This window comes from Branchiostoma lanceolatum, chromosome 1, assembly GCF_035083965.1.
Source record: "Branchiostoma lanceolatum isolate klBraLanc5 chromosome 1, klBraLanc5.hap2, whole genome shotgun sequence".
Lineage (NCBI taxonomy): Eukaryota > Metazoa > Chordata > Leptocardii > Amphioxiformes > Branchiostomatidae > Branchiostoma > Branchiostoma lanceolatum.
In genome coordinates this window covers 9645790-9668842 of record NC_089722.1, presented here as the reverse complement: position 1 = coordinate 9668842, position 23053 = coordinate 9645790, and the positions used below count along the sequence as shown (strand labels likewise).

The 23053-nt window shown below is 41.0% G+C and overlaps 3 protein-coding genes across 4 annotated transcripts; 1 reads left to right on the top strand and 2 right to left on the bottom strand.

Moving 5' to 3' along the window:
* Positions 1–24: 24 nt before the first annotated feature.
* LOC136432681 (tyrosine--tRNA ligase, cytoplasmic-like) lies at positions 25–11542 on the bottom strand. Of its 2 annotated transcripts, none has more exons than XM_066424134.1 (14): positions 11417–11542; positions 10984–11052; positions 8320–8466; positions 7813–7988; positions 7479–7524; positions 7158–7241; positions 6809–6889; positions 6363–6597; positions 5436–5521; positions 5046–5181; positions 4745–4833; positions 4261–4454; positions 3369–3507; positions 25–973 (listed from the first exon to the last, which is right to left on the bottom strand). In XM_066424134.1, the coding sequence occupies exons 2-14, from the start codon at positions 11041–11043 to the stop codon at positions 863–865; spliced, it is 1584 nt and encodes a 527-aa protein (XP_066280231.1). In that variant the 5' UTR covers positions 11044–11052; positions 11417–11542; the 3' UTR covers positions 25–862. The 2 variants fall into 2 exon arrangements, with proteins under 2 accessions (XP_066280231.1, XP_066280240.1); XM_066424143.1 differs by having other exon boundaries at positions 10984–11045; positions 11417–11538.
* A 215-nt stretch (positions 11543–11757) lies between these two features.
* Positions 11758–19990, top strand: LOC136432673 (1-acyl-sn-glycerol-3-phosphate acyltransferase delta-like). The gene is made up of 9 exons (XM_066424122.1): positions 11758–11879; positions 12735–12926; positions 13418–13587; positions 13992–14153; positions 15079–15232; positions 15686–15791; positions 16331–16406; positions 17952–18150; positions 18407–19990. The coding sequence occupies exons 2-9, from the start codon at positions 12746–12748 to the stop codon at positions 18499–18501; spliced, it is 1143 nt and encodes a 380-aa protein (XP_066280219.1). The 5' UTR covers positions 11758–11879; positions 12735–12745; the 3' UTR covers positions 18502–19990.
* Positions 19991–20510: 520 nt separating this feature from the next.
* LOC136432665 (uncharacterized) lies at positions 20511–23017 on the bottom strand. The gene is made up of 2 exons (XM_066424109.1): positions 21884–23017; positions 20511–21642 (listed from the first exon to the last, which is right to left on the bottom strand). The coding sequence occupies exons 1-2, from the start codon at positions 22238–22240 to the stop codon at positions 20833–20835; spliced, it is 1167 nt and encodes a 388-aa protein (XP_066280206.1). The 5' UTR covers positions 22241–23017; the 3' UTR covers positions 20511–20832.
* Between the last annotated feature and the right edge of the window lie 36 nt (positions 23018–23053).

Here is a 23053-nt window from a genome sequence, read left to right as displayed (position 1 = left end):
TATCAATGCAAACATGCAAAAAAATACTTTTTGGTTTTTAATGAACATTAAATAATAGCACATGAGTGACCATATCAACAAAACCTTTGTTCCAATTTCAACCACATGATTTCTCAAACATGTGAAAATTATGATTTAACCAAGATTCTGAATAGTATATTTGTACAAACCTTTAAAGTTATTTCTGAAATGAAACATTTAGGAAATATAATATTGGGCCCAAAATAATTCAGTTCTTTGGCCTTTTTCAGTTTTTACAAACAAGTATGCACTTAAGATTTTTGACACAAAAATCTGAGAAACCTTGCATTGAATATATGCATAGCATCATGTAGTTTTGTGACAAGACAAGAATTGTGATAAATTTAACACAGATAAAATGCTGTATGACAGATGCATGGCAGAAATTATCATTCAACTAAGTGCGTATAAATCTTTTGGAATAACTGAAACAACCATGAATTAAAGCGGCCTTCTCTTCGTAGTTTAACATGTCCTATCTAGCACTTACCATTCAAATATTCACTAGCTATTCGGCAGGAATTGAGGCAGAGCTTTTGTTGCAATTCCTGAAGTTTAGTAGGATAGTAAAGACAAACCAGGTTCACATCAATCATGACTGATTGGTAAAAAATCTTGCAAGCAAGAGATAACATCTAAAATCCAAGTTTTTTACATTTCTTCTCACCCCAGGATCACTTTAGAGCAAAGGTGTTGTCGTACATGTATAGCAGGATAATGAAGGGCAGTTTACCATTTGTGTAATCAGGATTCTCATAAAAGATTACACTCATAATGACATTGTATAGTCATGCTGTGATGCATGTATCTTTGAATTTTACATTTTGTTTGCATTAGGTATCTACTTAATTGGTGCATTTTTCATACTTTTGGATTTGACAAGTCCTAGTTTGGTCATGATGGGGTTGCCACTCCACTGAGCAACACACTCTTCAGAGGTCTTCATGTCTGGCTGTATATGGACAAAAAAATCAGTTAAACAGTTTCCACTTCATGAACATTACATCTAGTCAAAGACATACCCAAACAAGCTGCTAGTGGACCCAAACCTACACCACATCTTACACCTTACATCAAAAGCGATCTGCCACCAAAAAATTGACATTAGAATGTCCAGGACACAGCATACAAAAAGCGGAAGTTCTGTTGCAGTACCATTAGGTCACACACCAGGGGGCCCATAATCAACCATGACCTTTGTCTTCCCAACACCTCCCCACATAATAATATCATTACAATCCATCGAGAGGTGTTACGTTATGCTGAACACAAATATCCAGAAACACAAACAGACACACCCACCGACACGTCAGAAATATTACCTCCATTTTTCATGGAGGTAACAAAGTCTTAGCCCTAAATTTGTATCATCTACAGTGCCAGAAAATACAGACATAGCTGAGTTAGTCTGAATCAAATTTTTTCCAAGTACATAGATGATAGAAGAACTTATGATTGTCAAACTCAACCTAGCAAGCAGCGTTCCCGCCAGCCCAGGTTAAGAGTGCGTCCACCCAAATATAATATGGGGGGGGGGGGGGGAGCGCCGAAGGCGGTCGCAATTTAGGGGGGTCCGGGGGGATTCTCCCCCGGGAAATTTTGGATCTTCAAGCCTTCAGAAACGCAATCTCCCGCATTTTGAGAGACAAATCATGCGATTGAGAGTGGTTGTCAGTGGTCCCTTTTACCGCCGCCATTGTCATTATCGGTGGCAGTGCTAACGAGAACGACCCAAAAATATGCTTTTCAAAACGCAGGAAATCGGTAGATTATGTTGTCACCCGTTGTTGTTTACTTCTAACACATTGTTTTACTTCTATATTCGTGTTTTGAGGTACGTGGATACCGACCAAGTTTGACAATGAGCATGGAAAATACTATTTAAGTCTTTGATTAGTTTGATAAAACCGGCTATCAGTTTTCATTTTATGTTCGATCGTTTGTTCTCGACCGGAGAGGTCGTTTTTATGTCACTAACACCGGTAGTTCTCGTGAACGTTACTAACAGGAAAAGGTAAGTAAACATGAGCTTACAAGTAATTTTCACAAGCAGGCCGTAGTTTATTAAAAAACATAACGTTCGTAACGTTACCGAGTACGAAACTAGTTGATTATCGGACGATATGCGATAAGTATAGAATCCATTTGTCGGTCAAAGAAGCATAAATTACCGTCACAAAAGTGAACATGACATCCAGGCCGGTTCAATGTTGGGTCGATCCTAGAAAATCAATGATCATCCAGTGGCAAAATTGTAGCTACAAGACAAACAGTCCTACAGGCGACAGCAATGGAAAAGAAAGTTGTGCCTCTACAGAAAAGCCGTGCGTGCTTCGGCTCCCAGTGACGACTCTCCATGCTTTCTTCATCCTGCACGTACCATTATTCTTTTTTTCCTAGATGTACGTAAAACTATGCTCATACTCGTGTAGTCATACTGCGAGCCAGAGATCAGGTCTTTGCGTCAATTTTCCAATAGCAAATTGAACGAAATCGCGACACAACTTTTGACAAGATGGCTGCACTGAGGTGTGTTCACCGCATCCAAACGTAAAAGAGGGAAATCACGATCACATTGTAAGTTGATAAACACAATGACATTTCTCTATATAAAATCGAAGGATTACAAGAAGTTGGGTGTGATTTTAGTGAATTGTATTAGTTTCTGGGACATACATAATTTTTTTCATGTATCGATGTGCTTGCCGTGTGCTTTGTTACGTTGTGATGCTATCATCCTTCAGGCGTTTCATGATCATGTTTGGCGCGAACCTTTCGCCTGAGCTCGTCCCAGTTCATGATCAAGATATAAACGGCTTGTAAAATACTAATAGAGCCGCAAATATCTGTATGACTGTCATTAAAAAAGTACAATGAGGGCAACAACACGATATTTAGAGGCGCTCCTTGTTCGAGTGAATCTTGTGTACTGGCCCCGCGGCCGTAGGACCGTCGGCACTTCACTGAACTTCGGATCTTAGAGCTTACGGGGGCGTGTCTCACTGGGGCCAGGGCCGCCCGGCGTGAGTTTGATGTTTTTAAGGCGTGCGGTGCTCCGCCCCTGGCCCTGGACTGCTAACAATGCGTAACAGCGAGCCCTGAGAGTACATCGTAGGCTTCTTTCTCACTAAATGAGCGGTTGTTCTAAGATTCTAGTTCCACTTGTGACAGAAATTAGCCTCCCTTCAAAATTTTGTTTGGACGCACTCAGCCCAGCTGAGTGCGTCTTTTCCAAAAAAAGGGCGTCCAAAGACGCACTGAGGTATGCCTGGCGGGAACACTGCTAGCAAGTTTCATTATAACATTCCTGAAACTGTGTGCTATTTCAAAAGACAGTAATTCTGTACCTGTAACTTTTCCCAGATTTTTTTCTTTGGATTGAGCCTTTCGTCGGGACTTCCAGTGTTGTAGTTCTCTACGAATACCCGGTCACCAACAGCAGAGCCCTCTGGCAGCATCAGTGGTTCAACACACCTAGGGTCCTCTCTGAAAAACACAGTGCCTTTATCAACATCTCTTTACTGAGTGTTGACTGGTGGTTCGACAAAAACTATTGATTGACAATTCAGTGAGACAACAGTTTGTACTCATGATCAGGTGTAGAAATAACTCATGGTACTCAGCCAACCGGCAAACATTCTAAAATCACACAAACAGTTATTCAGATGTTGTGCATAATGCCACTTTTGCAAAGTTTTGATTGACAGCTCAGTGGGACAACATTTTGTCTGAGGTTCTGGAGACAGACTGTTGATTGACACATCAGCCTGCACTATGGGCCTCATGCTACTATATGGCCACATGAGTCCTGTGTATGAGACCTGGCCCAGTAACACACTGGTCATATCTCAAAACCCTGATGACATAGTCACACAGGGATAGGCATGGGGCCTACACAGATTCTCTTGGCCAATAGGAAGACTCAATCATTTCTTTCTCTTCCACCTAACCGATAAGAAGGCACACTTTTCTGACAAATGAAAAGACACATAAAGTAATACCTTTCCTCCTAACCAATAGGGTAATGGAAGGAAAAGGGATGCAAGAAAATCCTCCTATCCAATGGGAAAGAGCATGCACCAAATACACAATACCTTCATGAATCAGCTGGCATAGATTACTCATAACACAGACACTTTTACCTTTAGCATGCCGAAGTAGCCGTTCGGCACCCGTTTCCATATTGGTTACAGAGTTAGGCAGTAGGGAGAAGTTTAACAAGAAGACATCACCACTCACATGGAAGCACACATGAGCATGGCTTGTGACTCGATGCCTCGCATTTTCTGTGGCTTCAGGTTACAGAGGAAGACCCCGACATAGTCCTGCAGCGTTTCCATGGGAACCAGACCAGCCAGGCCGCTGACCACAGTCCTGGGCTGCTCCTCACCAAGGTCTACCTTCTCTACGTACAGGGTGTCTGCATCTGGGTGCTGAAGGGTAGGAGTGAAAGAAAAAGGCCCAAAAATCATGCATTTTATTATACAAAACATTAAACAAAATCTTTCAACAATGGAGCTTACAATACAGCTTTGAACAAATATGGGGACGGAAAATTTTTGTTTTATAAAAGTAATTTCTCCTTTATTCTTTATTCAAATTCAGTGTCTTTTAAAAGGTATATTATTGTAAGGTTTCAGAAGTCATTGGAGACATTACACACAAACACACACACATGCACGCACATTCACACAAACACACACACATGTATTTAGTATCTCACCTTTTCCACACTGATAATTCTCCCGACTCTTAGGTCCAACCTCACTGGGGAAATTTCCTCACTTGCTGCATTAGCCGCTTGTCCTCCCTCTGTGTGTACGTAAATATAAAGGTTTAGTGTAAAACAAAGACACAATTGTATAACTGCAGACATCTTTTTAAAGAAAGTTAAGACAACTGGATGAGTGAAGTGAATAGAAGTACATGTAGGTCAAAGAGACATAAACTACAAAATGATGACAAGATGAAAAAAAATGTATCCATCTTTGAGATATCGCCAAAAAAAAAGATGACAAACTTACTCTTCTTTGGTAGTGGTGGGTATGCCCTGCTGATGAGAGCCTTCATGTCAGGTGTCTGGAACACCTGTCGCACCGGCTCCATCAGTCTGTTTAACTCACGCTCCACCGCTGGCTTCAGGTCACCAGGATGGATGCTCTACAAGTGGGAATACAGGCAAGAATACCATCTTGTATCTGTGTCAAGCAGAAAATTCCTACAAATCCCCTTCAATCAAACAGTCCCTTTTTCAGTACATACACTGCAATGTGCTTAAACTTGGTAACACCTATAGCATGCATAGTGGCAAAAGTTGCCTGTATTATTCTTGATATTACTATGAGGGGCTTTTCATCTTCCTTTACTTCTATACATCTGGTTATTTTTCAGACACAAAAAGAACCCGAGCTTACCTCATCAGCAAATGCTTTCTCTAGCGACTCATAGTCCTTAAAGGTGATACTGCCTCCATTCTCTGGCTTCCTGTCCACTGTAAACTCTGCAGAAGGAAAAGAGACACTGAGTGAGTGGTTGATATCTATGCAGTATGTAATATCACAAACCACAGTAAAATGAATTTATAGATTTGCATATTTTGTCATCCAGGGGTCTTTGAGTGACGTTTGCCTTCAAGCCTGCAGACGACAAAAGTTTGTGTTCTTGTCTTTTTGTCACATTTCTGTGCTGTTAAAGGCGAAACGAAAGTAACACTCTTTTGTCAAAAGTTGCTCGGGCACTCACTACCAGGAAAGAAAGGAACAACAGCTTATGTACATGTACTTGTATAAAGGACTAAAGCAAGATAATTGTCTCTTCTGAGCACATGACCATTCTCAGTGAATTTCAATCCTTCGCTAAATTAGTATCACTTGAGAAATTTCAGTTAACGTAGTGGTATCACGCTCCGTGATCGCATAACGTGGTGGTATCACGCTCCGTGATCGCATACCAAATGTTGAAATCAGAGCCAAACTCGGGGCAAAAAAGACCATCGTGGAAATGGTACAGACGAGACGGCTGAGGTGGTTTGGTCACGTCATAAGACGACCCCCACAAACTCTAGTGTACAAAGCCTACAGCCAGAAGTTTGCTACCCCCAGACCCCGGGGAAGACCACCGAAGAGATGGAAAGACCAAATTGTGAAGGACACGGGCTTAAACAGTCGGGAAGCAGAGGCTAGGGCAAGGGACAGGACTGCTTGGAGGATCCTCCTGGAAAGCAAGGGGCCAGTTTCTGGCCTGAGCACGTAGGCAAGGTAGGTAAGGCAAGGTGGTATCATGATAGTCAACATTACACTTAACATCTGCATCAATTGAAATTAGTGCACTGGTGACATTACCTCCATTTTCTGAGAGAGGTAACAGCACAAACTTGACGAAGGACAGCACTCCATTGTCCGTCACATTTCCCGGCTCACAGAACGCTTTCTTCAGCTTCTTCTTCACAGCAGAAGCACCGTCTAGAAGGTCAATCTTAGAGTCCTCCTCAGAGGAACTCATCTTTGTGCCTGTCAGGCCAGGCACCATGGGGTTCATCAGATGACACCTCTTTGTGTAGCCTAGTGAAGGCAGGTACTGTGGATGGAGGAAACAAGGTTAACAATTATAAAAAAAAAAATTTACTGACTAATTTAGACTTTCTCCAACATGCATCCTAGCAATTCAAGACACAAACAATGTGAACAAAGACCTTCCTGGGTACATCATGCCTTTTTCAAGGGAACTGTGCACTGGTGTCAAATTTGATTTGCAAGTGCTTGATTCTCAAGAGTACAGTCCTACATACCTTTTCTGCAAACGTGAAGATCTTCCTTTGGTCCACACCGCCAAACTGGGCATCAACCTTCAGGTACTCCTCATCCAGGGCCTGAAGAGGGGAAAATCATTAGTTTGAACTTAAATTGACATATGTCTTTTATTAATAACTGGTATGATCAAATGTTGTCATGTGGTGTCATATAAAAGTAGCAGCTGATACAATTCTTTTTATACCCATCCTTAATCTTATACTTATCAATAAGTAAAATACATAAAATTCTCCAAATAAAACACTTCCACAAGACAACATTTTACAGAATGTGCTTCAGATCCCAAACTAGGGCAAAAGCTAGAAACATGACATAGCTGCCCCCCACCTGCAGACCAGGGTACAGCAGCCCACTGAGCAGCGGGTGATCCACCTGCTTCACTACCTCTGCACCTGCCTTCTTTGCATCATGCTGTAAGAGACAACAAAAAGATTGCTAAATTTCTGTTCCTGTATATCTATTTAGTATAAATAGAGTAGCATGATATTGGCAAACCTTTCACAAAAAGTTTTCCTGACAATATTACAAAATATTGGTCGGCTATTTATAGAACAATCCGTGTGTTGATACCGCAATTATTTCAGAATGACAACATGTGCTCAAAAGAGATATACACATGTATAATAAACTAAAATGTTGTCTACCTACCTCAGTGACAAGGGAGGTCAGTTTGTACACATCCAGCGTGTACTCTCTGCAAAGACAAAGACAATGTATGTGTAAGAGCAAGTTGTCAAACATTCATTATTGTGATTAATCCAAACTTAAGCTGACTTCCAAAAACAGAGTATTTGCACGAATCAGTTGTCAATCAGAATGGCTGAATGGGTTCACATCGGTCATCATCAGACTAACAAATTTCTTAACCACTACATTTTTTTTTGGTTTCACACCTATGAATCATGAGTAACAAAAGCAGACAGAAGAAACAAAATTCACCAAACAGAGAAAGTGCTGTGAATACTAATGGGAAGACCCTGACCTACTGAGCTGGTAGTCGGTTCCTTTGACAAACTTGAGCTTGTCCAGGGGCACACCTATGGACTGTAACATGGCCTTGATGGCAGTCTCATAGTAGATCACTCTCTGTGCCAACAGTTCCCAGGGAGCCTTCATGTTATCCAGATATGCATGGAGGTCTGCAAACAGGATGGTCACCTGGAATGGCAAGAACAAGAGAGAACAATGTATGACATATGATTGTGTAGATATACTATTATATGTACCTCAAATTCTCTATAGATGATATGCCAAATTCTACAACTCTAACATGCATGTGGAATTAATCAAGTTCGATTCGAATATGTCAGGACAGTACAGCATGTTGCATCATGTTTCCAATTGGAGGCAAACAAATTAGTACAACAATATCAAAACAAAACTGTACATGAACATGTCATCACATTGCATCACTTTTCCACATGTATGGATGTATGAATCTATAAAAATATGATAAAACTTAATATGAGAAACACTCTCTCCTACTTACCTCACATCCTGCCTTAAGGAAGTCTGCGATCTTAGACATAGGTACGAAGTAGGCGACATGCGGCTTGCCCGTGGTGGCCGTGCCCCAGTACACTTTCAAGTCACGCTCCTTCAATACCTCCTTCAACTTTTCCTCCTGAAGAACCTCCTGTAACATAAGACAATATATTTCAGGATTTACTACCTACATGTATGTGTAGGGATAACTCGATTATAGCTCAGCCAACCAGCAAACATTCTCTAAAAGCAGGTACTAGTAGTACTGACAGTATAACAGTTACACAAATGTTGAGGATGATGTCACTGTTGATTAACAGTTCAGCATGACAACGGTTTGTCTGAGGTTCTGGAGACAGACTGTTGATTGACACATCAGCCTGCACTATGGGCCTCATGCTACTATATGGCCAGATGAGTCCTGTGTATGAGACCTGGCCCAGTAACACACTGGTCACATCTCACAACCCTGATGACATAGTCACACAGGGATAGGCATGGAGCCTACACAGATTCTCTTGGCCAATAGGAATACACAAACATGTTCCCTTAACACCACTTGTTCTTCTCAGACAGAAACAGTTTTATATATTTGCATGGTATTGGCTACAGTATTTGTGAGGAAAGGGGCTGAATCTACATCTTAATCCTGTTCATTTGTACAACCGACTTGGTAATCAAAATACTAGTATAAAAAAGACAAAAAAGGATTATAAAATAAAAAAATAAAAAAAATAACGAAAGACATGACAAGTTTTTGCACTCCTGGAGCTATTGACAGGATCATCCTGTGAATCATAATAAATAATGCATAAATTTCTGTTGCCTCAGTGAAAGGACTGAAAAGCGGCGAAGATGATGAATAGAACATGTTATTGACAGGTTCATCCTGTAAATAGTGCATAAATTTCTGTATTGACAAGATTGTCCTGTGAATAGCACATAACTTTCTGTTATTGATAAGATCATCCTGTCAATAGCCCATTAATTTCTGTTATGGTGAGGACCATCCAGTAAATAGCACATACGATTAAGTTATTGACAGGATCATCCTATGAATAGTGTAACATCCACTACCATAATACCGCCACGTTTACTGCAATTTCTAAAGTGATACTAATTTAGCAAAGGAGCGACTCTTCATTTTTACCCAGTTACATGTCGATGTTATAGCTTACCTTTGCCACTTATGCTGTGTATATTTTTTTTGTCTCTCTTGATCTGCTAAAAACGAAATATCGCAATCATAAGACGTTGCGGGAATGCACCGAGAACGGGCGTGCGCACGGAAGGGGGTTCCATAATACCGCGAGGAAGAAACTCAGCAATTATCTTGTTGTTAGTCACCTTCATAAACAAGCTGTTGTTCCTTTCTTTCGGGGTTGTGAGTTCCCTAAACATACAAAGATGTCTGGGGATACAAAAAATCATATGAAAACGGATGTTACTGTTACGAATTTTGATTTACTGTAGCCCGCCACAACTGCTATCACGTAAAACTTATGTCTGGCGTTCTACTATGGTTCAGTTCACATAATGGCGGGTCCGTTGATAGAGTAACGGTGATATTAATTGTTGGTCTTATCCAAAAAACAAGATTGTTACTAGTCCTGCGTGCCCACCACCCCCGGAAAGTCATATCTTGAGGGTTAATGTTGACATGGCAGGTCTACTATGCCACGCCGCTGGGCGTGAATCAGGAGCAGCTCTCTCGTGAGGTCCGCCGGTGGCATTGCTCGATCCAGTTATGGAAGAATCCCAACTGTGCCATGCAAATAAAGACATTTTCTTTGACTATTTATCACAGGAGGTTTATTGGTGCCTGAGTAAAGCTTTACTACTAATTTTTGTCTCCTGTGCAAATACAAATGGTATTGACGTGCACATGGAGTCCCCATTCAAGTTGCGGCGGAGGGGTGCAAGTTGTTTGAACAGCGGTTTGGGACCGAACAATAGAAAGGTTCATAAACCTACTATAAACTGTTGTTCCTTGGTGAAAAATTCCTCTATAAATAGCATGCATATAGTGTGATGCATGTAGATGCAAAACATTTCTCAGTACTTTGTAGAAATTACACCCGCCCCTTCAAACTATTGGTTTCGCCAAGATTTTCGCGGGAATTTTCCTGTTACGCTATACGGGGGAGGAGCCAGTCTCGGGGGAAAACAATAAAAATGGCGACGTTCTACGGCTAGTAAACAGCCGTTCTTGACAACAGATCACACTTTTACACGAGTTGAAGGCCAGTAAAAGGAAATTTATTTTGATGTTGTTTAAATAATCGTCTTGAGCTGGAAGTATGTGCGATTATCATATGCAAATCCAGCGAAACAACGTGCGATGGCGTGATGATATGTTCTTCCCGCGACCCTCAAGCCTGCCATGATAAGGGATCGAAAACATTTGACCACGTTGTCTTCGAATGCCTCGTTATTGAGACCTTTTTTGGAGTGTATTAAACACCTTGATGTCTGACAGTCTGAAGTGTGCATACCTCGGAAATCATTGTAGATCTCTTTAAATTCATCGCTTGTTAGATTTGGCGGTATTATGATTAGTGGCGGTATTATGGTAATGAATGTTATACATTTCTATGGAGGATGATCCTGTCAATAGTGCATTAATTTCTGTTAAATTATGACAGGATGATCCCTTCCATCCACACACCTGTAGGTTCCTGGTGATGAGGTGGTACTTCTCATCTGGTGTCAGGCCAGCTTCCCCCATGGCTGTGATCTGGTGAAAATTATAGACACGCTTTGTATGATTCAAACAAATTGGTACTAGTATGTTTTTGTTGAAATAAAATTAAAACAACTTTTGTATTCAACAAAGTTTAGATCGAAATGTTGCGACAGATAACTGCGCTCCTTATAGACTTAACATTCTCTTGTTCTACTCTAGCCGTCATCCTAAAACCCACGTGCCGTTATGAATTTATAATTTACCAAGCATTTAAAGAGGGAGGGGGGCGCAGCTAACACATGGACCGATCGATGGTCCAGCCACGTTGTGATACGGTAGCGAACGTTTTTCGTTACTTCTCACGTTATGATACGAATATTTAAGGTAATATAGACAAATGAATAATGTAGCTTACCTGTGTTACTACCTTTAGACACAATAGTGGTAGATATTTTAGTTTGTGAAGTTTTCTTCCCTATATCCGGCTGTTCGCATCACACGGTGTGAGCCTTGCGTCAGCTATTACCGCAAGCCGGATTTGGTGTCGTAATACATCTAGCCTACAATATTTGCATCTCATACAACATCCTACAACGTTATTTGCATAAAATAAACCCAACTAAGACATTGTATCAGCATCTTAACCTTTCCAATCATGAGCTACAGACTGTTAACCGACTTTTGGGCTATATTTTCTGCTGAAGAAAAGTAGCACGACAACTTTTGACGATTTCCGGCATTTTTGACCGCACGCAAGGTTGATGACCTTTGCACTTCCCCTCCAGGAAATATCTTCTTCCAAGCCTTGGTGTGTTTACATTTCTTTACTACTAACGTCTCTTACTGGACCTGAGTGTGAAGGAGCACGGAACTATCTGGTGAGTTTCTGCAATCATCCATACGTTAGAGAGACGCGTGACCTTCACAACGTAAAGTAAACAAGAGAAACAGTGTGGCGTGATGGGGGTGGGAGGGGGGCAGGGCGCCCATTTGTGGGAGGGGGCGTAGGCGTGAATGATTTTTTAAGGAACACGTGTACTTATCGGGCTGTATTGTGCTTTCTACATCTATTGCTGCAGTCAGACAATGATCAGCTCTTCAGGTTCAGGTTTGTTCACAATATGATTTATGTAAGGGGAGCCATGTTGTCTCCCTAGACATAACGGTGCCTTTGTTATGTTATTGATTTTGATAAGATGCCTGCCTCATGTTTGATATGAGATTTTATAAAAAAACTTGGTTATGTACAGTAGAAAATGTGTGACGCACTTCGTAGGTCAAACCTTTTTAGCCGCCTAGACATGTTAACTGCTACAAAGATTTGGGTCCAAAGGTAGCAATGGACAAACTGTGTAACCCTGACAATAGAGTGAACATGGTGGCATTTTTCCAGGAGGGTCTGCATGGGGGGCTTTACACTGAATTCAGAGGAACCCTTACGTATTACCGCAAAATTACGGAAGGCAATTACGCAAAATTTGGTCGCCTCACTTCGAATTACTTGACTAAGACGGCTTTCCCTAGGAATTATGGGAAATAAAATAGGCTGCATACGCCTTATGGAAAATTATGTATGCAGACCCAGTCTTCTAGTTCTGTAAACTGCTTGACATGATCGTATGGGAATTATGATGTGAATGAAAAGCCTGTATATGTACATTTTACAGGAGTAAAATACTCCTATATCATAAGACGAGTAGATTTAAGTTCTTTTCTTTCCTACTTTGACACAGCTGGAGTTATCATGGAGCTGATCGCAGCGTTCAAGCGGTCTGTGGTGGTCCACATTCTCATCGCGTACGTGTTCCTCGTGAGCGGCCTCATCTGTAACGTCTTCCAGGCCGCGGGGTACCTGCTGCTACGACCGTACTCGCTGTCCGCCTACCGAAAACTGGCAGCGTTTTTTACCAACATCCACTGGAGTCGTGAGTTATTGTTGACATACATTATAACAAATAAGTTTTTTCCTAGGAGCCATCTAATGATTAGATTAGCATTGTATCATTGCACAAATCTTTGAAAATAAAAATGGTTGTAAAAAGGTTCATGAACATTATATACTAGTAGTTTATATATATGTTTAAAGAATGTACATTTTGCATATTCAAGTAGGAATTGAAGCGTTTTTAGTTTAAAGTTGCAGGGTTGTTTGTGATATATTGCTAGACATCATGACATTATGTACCTTTTGCAGCTAGAGAGATCTCTGATCTGAACTTAGACACAAAGAAAGTCTTACTTTTTCTTGAGTTGAACTGGCAATGGACATTCCAAGTAGTTTCAAAATAGGGTGCTATAGGTTTGTTATGTATGTTGTAAATCATATCAACCCCCCTGGCCTTGCTAACATTGTCTCTGTGTGTGATCTGTTCTTTCTGACTACATCCATATTGTCATGTTCATCTCCACTGTTTAGAACTGGTATTCCTGAATGAGTATTGGGCAGGCTCCACCATTAACATGTACGGTACGGACGCTGACATCAGCAAGATTGGGAAAGAGAACGCAGTCCTGTTGATGAATCATAAGTATGAAACGGACATGATCAGTGGCTGGACCGTGTGTGAGCGATTCGGATGCCTGGGGGTGAGTTAATTCTGTTCTCACATGTGGTCATGTTTATGGTGAACTGTCACTTTTCTTACTTCCTCAGGCCATGTTAATTCGATTATATGAATGACATCCGTTGGAGACCCCTAAAATGATACAAGCGTGCAAATAAAAAAAAGGTTGGCACAAAAAAAAGTTGCTTTCATTATGAAATCTAAGGGGTCAGGAAGGATGAACAAAACTAAACACATAGAGTATGGTTTACTGAAATATAGATTCTTTACTTTTGTTCTTTCAAAACTTTTCCTTTGATTTGGCAATATGCTGTACTTTTTATGACATTAGTATCTGCAGACCACTAACCTTTGCTCAGCTAGCTTCGATTTGCACAAGTTCTAGTGACGCAGCTCCTTATGCTAAAGTGACGCCACTGTTTTCAGACATCACGAGCGCTTATCAAAGAATCTGTCAAGTACCTGCCCGTGGTTGGCTGGAGCATGTTCTTCATCGAGTTCCTCTTCCTGAAGCGAGACTACGAGGAGGACAAGAGAACCATTGTCAAACAGCTGAAGGAACTAAAGAACTATCCCGAAAACTTCTGGGTAGGGTTTCTTGTATTGTAATAGTTGTATGGTTCAAGTTAGCAATATCAGAGATGATCATAATGTGGAAGAAAGGTAAAACAAGTGTGTCACATTGCTAATGATAAAACTGTTTGACATTAGGTGTGTAGGTCTGACTTCTGAGATCATAGTGTATGTATTGACCTCTATCTGTGTTTATATTATATAGCCAGTATTACCACCCTTTGGCATAACACACCAACTTTGCAGGCGCATGGCATGGCAGCAGCTGGTTATATTACACCGAAAAAACTGTCTCATCTAACCTCACCTCACTGCACATCTGACTGTAAGCATTGTTTAAAACTATCAAGGACAGTACTTGGTGGCAGCGAGTTTCAGTCTACGATATTTCGACTAGGGAAGAATCTTTTTTATGAAAGAAAATGAACACAATTGATTCTGACAAGTATTTTATAAAACAACTATTCCAGATGGTGACCCTAAGCAAGCAGCAGGGAACTTCAGGTGTAAACCTGAAGCGATGAACCTCTGCACGTTAAAAAAGCCAACACACTTATGGAGAAGAGTAGGGATGTGCTTGGCTAAAAACAGGAGACGTAGCGAAGTCACATTGCACTAAACTACTACTAGCTACAATGTACTAGCTACTTGATAAAGCAATGCTGTAATTCGCTTAATTATCTTTGAGGTAGCCAAATTTCATGGTGTAAGGAAAATGGACATTTTCACTGAACTTTAACTTCACGGTGGTGGCAAGTGATTTACAGAACAGATGTGTGAAGGAATCATAGATGATTTATAACAGGCTTTTCACAGTGATGATAATTTTATGGTACAGAGGCGTGAAAACAGTGAAAATAAAGTCTGTGAAAGGAACAAGAATCACAGTACGCTACGCCTCAATTGAGGATGACTGCTTTACTTTTTTGCCTATTCCCAGCTCCTATTGTTCTGTGAGGGGACTCGGTTTACTGCAGAGAAGCACCAGAAGTCCATGGAGGTGGCCAGGAAGAAGGGTGTGCCTGAACTGAAGCATCACCTGCTGCCTCGCACCAGGGGCTTCCTACTCTGTACACAGGGGATCAGGGAGTACAGTAAGACTGGACATTGTGTTTCTGTACTTAGATGAGCCAACACAAGGATCTATAGAATTCTGTAGCTTCTGTTGTGTACATGTAGCATGAACCAGCTTACACTGATGAATTACATGTATTCAAACTTATAGTTATAATGAGTGCATTGAGTTTGATTTGGAGAATATACAGTGAAGCATAGACACCGTTTTCTGGATATGCAGCATACATGTAGAACCTTTTAGGTTCATGTTGTGAAGTATTAGAATATAATGAGAATAATGAGAATGTAATGAATTGTGAAGCATAGACATTGTTTTCTGGATATGTGGCATAGAGCTTTTTATGTTTATATTGTGAAGTATACAATTCAGGGCAAGGCAGTGATCCCTTTTACTCAGGGACTCAAATGTCAATGGTCATTCAGCATTCACCATCTAGTGGAAGGTGGCCTAATACAGACCCATATTTCAGTTCCAGCCTTCTATGATGTGGAGATTCACTTCCCCAATGGCAGTCCAGAGCCAACATTAATGGGCCTGCTGAAGGGAGAGGCACAACATGCTCACATCTATGTCAGGTTAGGCTTTGAAATATATAGTCTGTTTATCATTCACAAAACTTCACATTCACAAGACAACAAACAACAGCTATTCTATTCCTGTTTAAGCGTAGTTTAAAAGTTTAGACTTTTAGTTTTAATAAAACTAAAAATATTGTCCACATGCTTAGGTCTTACAATCAATCAAAATAACTAGGGTTTGGCAGATAGTCAACAGTCTAAATTATAGCTGATTCACACAACCCATTCATTTAAAAACATTCATAATTTTCAAAAGAACATTTTCAAATATACAATTACAAATGTTAAAGATGTACTGTATATGTCATTAAAATACATGGCTAATAAGAATGCTGGTAATCAATACAGAGGTATATATTCAACTTATTTGCAAAAGAGATTTGTTGTGGAGCAGCATCGCTTGGTACAAAATAGATCTTCTTAGTCTCTCAGTCCTACATTTTGACAGGGAAAGATGGTTGTGGTTACGTAATGTCCTTCCAGTGTCTGCAATGTCTGGTTAGATCACTGAAAGTATGGTCTGAATCGATGTACAGGAGGATCCCTACAGAGGAGATACCAGAGGATGAGGATGCCTGTGCTGAGTACTGCCATGAGCTGTACAGGATAAAGGTTAGTAGGATTCAATTATTTCTAAGTCATACATAAACTACACTCAACACATATATTTGTCATAAGCCTGCTTTCAAGGGACACCAGAGCTTACTATATGCTTAAGTGGAGCCTCTCCGCATTTCATTCCTGTGGCGCTCCACATATGACCTACTACCAACACCAGTAAACCTGAGCCGGTGGTATGATGACCAGTCAGACATCTGCAAAGCGTGTGGACAGAAGGGGACCCTACAGCACATCCTGAGCTCATGTCCATCTGCACTCTCCAGTGGAAAGTACACATGGAGACACAACATGGTGCTGAAAGTGGCTGCGGAGGCTGTGAAAAGGAGAGTTGAATGCACCAATGCTGAGGATGTTCCTTTCCACATAGACCGCCTTGTACCATTCATCAAGGAAGGCGCTCCGCCGTGGAATAACGACACCAGCCTAAAGCCATGTATCCTCTCCTCTGCAAATGACTGGCAAGTCACAGTGGACCTAGAGGGTGAAGGGAGCTTCCCAGAAGATATTGCGGTGACTTTGCTCCGTCCTGACATCACAATATGGTCGGAAAGTGCCAAAGAAGTGGTGATTGGAGAACTGACTGTACCTTGGGAGGACAATGTAGATGCTGCCCATGAGAGGAAGCTGACCAAGTATGCAGAGTTGTGTGAAGTATGTAAAGACAGAGGGTGGAAAGCTTCATGCTACCCATTTGAAGTCAGCTGCCGGGGTTTTGCTGCAACATCCTTTCAAAAATGGTTGAGAGTGCTAGGGTGCAAAAGGAAGGAAATCAAGTCTATCACAAGAGCTGCAGTAGAAGCGGCTGAAACGGGTTCTGCATGGATCTGGAACAAATACATCCAGGTCAAAAAAGGCTGAGACATAGCCATTCTGTAACTCACCAGTGGGAGGTGGTGTACCAAGCACTGCTGGCCCCCCACCCCGAGGGAATATTGATCTTAATGGGCCGAAATTCCCAACGACGGGTGGTGATCAACTGATGATCCCACTGGTGAGGCACACAATAACATCAAGTGTGTATAATTCAACTGCTTAAGTGAGTGACAGAACAAATGGGCCAAAATTCCCATACCAACATTCAGCCCAATTTTTGGCGACCTACTTCTAAAATCAAGCATGGACCTCATTGTACAAAAGAGTGATCATGCCAATGAATTATAATTCTAAAAGTAAAATATACAAGATGCCTAATGGCAGGCATAACACATTATGCCAGTCATTCAAAACAGCGTACATATGATCAAGGGAGATTTTGGAAATTCTTTCTCACGACCTACTCACATAAGTAGCCCTGGTGCTCAGACCAACAAACAGAATATCATTGTAAAGGCAATAGAAATGAATAAGCTTTCCAGTGAAAAATGATTATAATGCAGTTGATAAAGAAATGATAGAGAGCATTGCACGTTTCTGGACTTTTTGTGTCTTGAATGTGAAAAACATGCCTACCTGTAGATAATGTATAATCATAAGCTTGTGAAATTTGGCATATTTTTTAACCACTGTCTAAATGTCTGTGTGTGTTTTTTTTCACAGGACAAAAACTTTGAGTACTTTGAGCAGAATGGCCGTTTCCCGGAGAAGGTTCGCGTGATCCCTCGGAGGCCGTACACGTTTCTGATCTACACCTTCTGGTCCGTCCTGCTGGTCGTGCCGCTCATGAAGTACCTGGTGGGCGTGGTCCTGTCAGGATCCACCTTCATGATCGCTGGAGTTGTCATGGGCGGTGTTCTAGGTAAGGTTACTGTGGAACACTGTAAATACAGAAATGTTCGTGATGGTTTTATTGATGTGGTTTTCACAGCGACTGTTTCCCGCAAAATAAAAACCATGCAAACTTAAATGCATTTACAGTAAATGTGTCTTGGCTTGGGGTTACTTTAGTGACATGGCATTGTACTATAAAAAGTCAATACTTATTACAACCACTGTTTGTGCATTGCGGCAATCCTATTAGATTATATAACTAAATCAATGCTTTCCTGTTCCAGTATCCCTGTTGCTGCAGAAGATGATGGAAGTAACACAGATTTCCAAAGGCTCCAGCTATGGACACGCTAAGGAGAATGATAAGAAAAAGGAATAGCCAGCAATGTCAGTGACCAATGGCAAGCACATTTGTTGGGAAAAAAAGTTACAGTACTAGAAGTGCGTGAGTTCGATGGTATGGAACGTTACTGTCCATGCATGTACACTTAACCCTGTTCAATATACACATGTATCACAAAAGTGCTTCCTTAAAAGTCATTTAAAGACTTCCAAAGCTAATTTATCAGAGTCAATTATGCATTTAGCAAGGCATATAATAGATTATAGGTACAGGAAAAACTTGAAAACAGATGTGACTCTTAAAGAGCCAACTATGGTTTTAGTTTTTTACTGTAGGTAAATGAATGAAAGTATCAGGACATGTAATATCATACTGTAATAGTAGACTTATGTCTAGTACTTTTATATTAGATTTCACTCTTTGTTGTGGCATTTGAGCCACTGACATTCAGAGAAAAGATTAGATGCCTGAAACTTAACAAGTAAGTTAGATAAATGAAAACTTTAATGATGTCGTGCTCTTACAAGTGAACAAAGCCTTGTAGATATATGTATCATAATTGCTAAGAAATTCTTTGATAATAGTATCTTTGCAGTGCTTCAATTATGTCAAAAGAAGATGATACTAATAGGGATACACTGTTAGGTTATTCAATGTGTGTAGCTAGTTACTGATGCCTAACCTGTGATTGTGATGGAATTCAGCTACCGAATAGATGCTAAAGTGGTATAAAAGTTAGATTTTGATACAATTAGCTAATGACTTGAGCCGTGTCATATCATTGGATAAAACCTCTTAAAGGTGACAACAAAAAAAGGCTGTATGGCAGTATTAACATAATGTGAATGATAGCATGGTCTTCTGAATTATGAAGTACAATCATGGTTGTCTGTTTACATGACATATCTCTTCTTATCATCACTTTCACAGAGTGAAGGATGAGATTTGACCTGTCTTATATGTATAATCTCTGATACTCTTTCTTTCATTTGATGAAATCTTTAATGTTTTTTTGTTACTTCTCAGTACTGTTACTTTGTTCTTTGGTTGTAAGTGACCAAAAGTGGAAAGTTTGTTTCTTGCAGATTGAGATTACTGACCTTGTTATAACATTTCTTGGTCTACATTCTAGTTTTGATTTCTAACTTTTTTCTTTATCATAAGGTTTTGAGAGCTTACAAAGTTACTTAGAAAGGGTCTGATATGGATACAGCAACTGATAATTTATTGTGCATGTGGCCAAATTTCTTTATGCTTGTCAATGTGTAGTTGTTTGCTGTTATGTAATCTATTTATTTCATCCATTTATTTTAACCATATTTTTATGTGACTGACGTGGTATTTTTAAGACATTGAGTTCAATATTTCCTCTTGTGCTTCGTAAGTTTTAAAACGGTTGATTAAATCGGTCTCAGGATAATGATTATGATTATGTAAATCTGATTGGATTTTGATTTATTTTGTGTGCAATAATCTGTAGCAGACGCCAGGAGGACAGATATGCTTATATAATCTTCCTAACAGACTGTTGACTACTGTCAATTTTTGAGTATTTGTTTGTGTATGTGTCTGCATACATGTATGTGGAAATATGATGATCCATTTCTGGTAAATAATAGAATACTTCTGGTCTAAATAACGTCATGATAATTCGATGTAAATCATGCATTTCTATACAACCGGAAGATATTGTCTGAAAGTCTATTGAAATCACAGTTATCAGCTGTTAAGAGTAGAATTTGACACAAAAGGGGAAGAAACTCCACATACTTAGGAAAACAGTCCTGTCCTTGGTGCTGAACGCTTTCCACATACAGGTAAACACATTTGTCCTTGGTGCTAAACACTATCCACAAACAGACAAGTATACATGTCCTTGCTGCTGAAAAACATCAACACGCACAGGCAAGTATACTTGTCCTTTGTGGTGAACATCATATACGCGCGCGCGCGCACACACACACACACACACACACACACTATTAAGGCTACCATAACTTCCTGCTGCTGAACATGACACGAAACATGAGAGATAACGAGACTAGTTCCGTGGTAACGTAAGAGACAACGGTCTCTCAACAAGACTGACCTGCTTTTATTTTGTTCGAGTTTATGATAAAATGCTGCTTAATTGTAACGACATAGTCCAGTAGCATCAGTCCATGCAGGTAAATGTTAGCTATGGTAACACAACAGATCTGGGGCTCATGTTAAGCCAGATCGTAGTAACAGATGACATATATGCGCATATGCATGTTAGGGAAAAGATCAGTGCGTCAACTTGTAGGTGATGTGAATTCACCACAGGCACATCAAACTAATATACAGCATGGAACTAATACAGACTGCATGTTTTCACAGTGGAAATTACCCCAAGCAGTTGTAGCCAACCAAGCCCGCTATCAGCACACCAGCCACCGCCAGCGCGATGACTTTCGCCCGCCTGATGCGTTTCAGCACGCGGTGCTTTCTATTGCGCATCTTCATGCTGTCTGTCAGCACGGCATTTAGGTACAGATTCAAGTCTGTGGAGTTCTTCATTTTCACATTGTCCATAGCAGCAGTGCCCGTGTTGTCGATGTCGCCGTTTCCTTTCTTGTCAAGTGACGAGTTCGGTTTTGACTCCAGCTGGGTCATTTTATCAGTGGGGCTTTCGTTGGTCGCCGAGAAGGTCTCCGAGTTGAGGGAGATTTTGGAAACACGATGACGTACCCTGACGTTACTGTAGTGGTTATCTTTGGTCGTGTAGTCCCAGTCACCAAATCCATATCGCTCCTCATCTCCAACATGTGGTGGGACCGTTGGGACCTGAGTGTGATTGTAGGCGTCGCAAGTGGGAATCCGCTCAACACGGAACCTTTTCCAGCCCTCAGATCTCACAGTCTCCGTCTGGTCGGGAACTTGGGGATTCTTCACGTGGCCTGTCGGAGGGGTCATGGACGAGGGATCGGTAGTTGGAGGGGCATCAGCCGGGATCATGCTGTCGGGAACGCGATGAGCTTGAGTGTCGTCTTCCACAGAGTCGCGCTTCACCTGGACTCTATCCCGTCTGTTGTGTCGGGAGAGATCTTTGGAATCTGCGATTCCCGCTTTGTAGTCTCCCTGGTACGGGGGAAGGTTGGTGGCAGTCTTGACCACATCGGTGTTGGACTGTACCACGATAGTCACGGCAGCTATCTAAAAACAAAACACACTCAATCTCATTGTATGAACAGAAGAAAGACTTGTGTATCAATGCGGCTTCTTGACTCAGAAACATCGAATCGCCCTTCCATCAAATGATGATATAAACTTTCTCGAGATGATTTGCAAAGAGGGCCTACTGTATCTCCTCTGTTCGTTATGATATCAGGATTTAGTAGTGTACCAAAACTACTCCTTTAATCAATGGTGAAATGATAAGTTGTAGAAAACCCACCGATGTGACAGCAACGAGAACCAATGCCGTCACCATTGCTGCCTTGAGGAGCCGCTGACGTCTATCTGACAGGTCAGCATGTGTGTCTGAGGGAGGACAGGGCGGGAAGGTTGCCGCCCGGGACCGCCGGGATCTCCGTCGGCCGCGTCGTCTGGACATATTGTCTCGAGTAGGAACTAAATAACGAGAGCAACTCAAAGTACGTCCGTCACTTCGAACAGTCAGTCGTAACTGTAAACAATGTTGCCGAACCCCGTTGCTAGTCTGGAACACATGGAGTTTGTAGTTCTGGAACAAGGTCTGGAACAACAGGTCGCTGTAAAGACAATCTGAACGGGTAGTCTTGCAGTTTTCCATTGAGCATTTTATTGATACCTATCAATTCTAAATGATAAACAACGTGTCTTGTTGTAAATCGGTGGGGTTGGGGATATGCTCGCGGTAACATGGTTCAAATGTCTTGTCAATTGATGACTCGCCTGCGCCCTACAATAAATTGAAATCCCACTGTTCTTGGGGTCAATTAAGGACACATTGGTCATATTGCGAACGGAGATAACAATCAGAGATAACAATCAAATATTTTCATTTTAATCTAATTTGATAATGTCTCTGGTGTCTGATTGCAAATCACGGGGAGGGGTTCAAAAGTCTTGTCCAGCCATGACACGCCTACAATACTGTAACCTGAAATTCCACTTTGTTCTTGGGGTCAGCTAAGGATACTTGGGTCACAATGCGACTGGAGGTCACGGTCAGTTACTTTTCAATTCATTCTATGACGTTTTATTCTGATTTCCATGACGTCTGAGTGTTACATAAGGACGAAAATGTGTGCACCAGTCTCACTCACCTAAAAAGTCAAAAGTGTATTTCGAGTTCCCCAATCAGCGGACGACGAAGCTATGTACCGTAAGACTGCCCTTTGCTTATTTTCATTCGTTGAGTATATTTACATGTTATATTTTAGGGAGGTTAGATAGAGGTTGAAAAAATTATGAACATACAATTTTAACTTCTTTACTGACCGACACTTCCTTCAAAGGACATGTACGTTTGTATACGATCAGGTATGCCCGCTTCTTTACTTGCTTATGATGATTGCTCACTCCTTGACAAAGACTGGAGCTCATCAGTCGAAAATTTGGGTATACGTAAGTCCAATTTTTG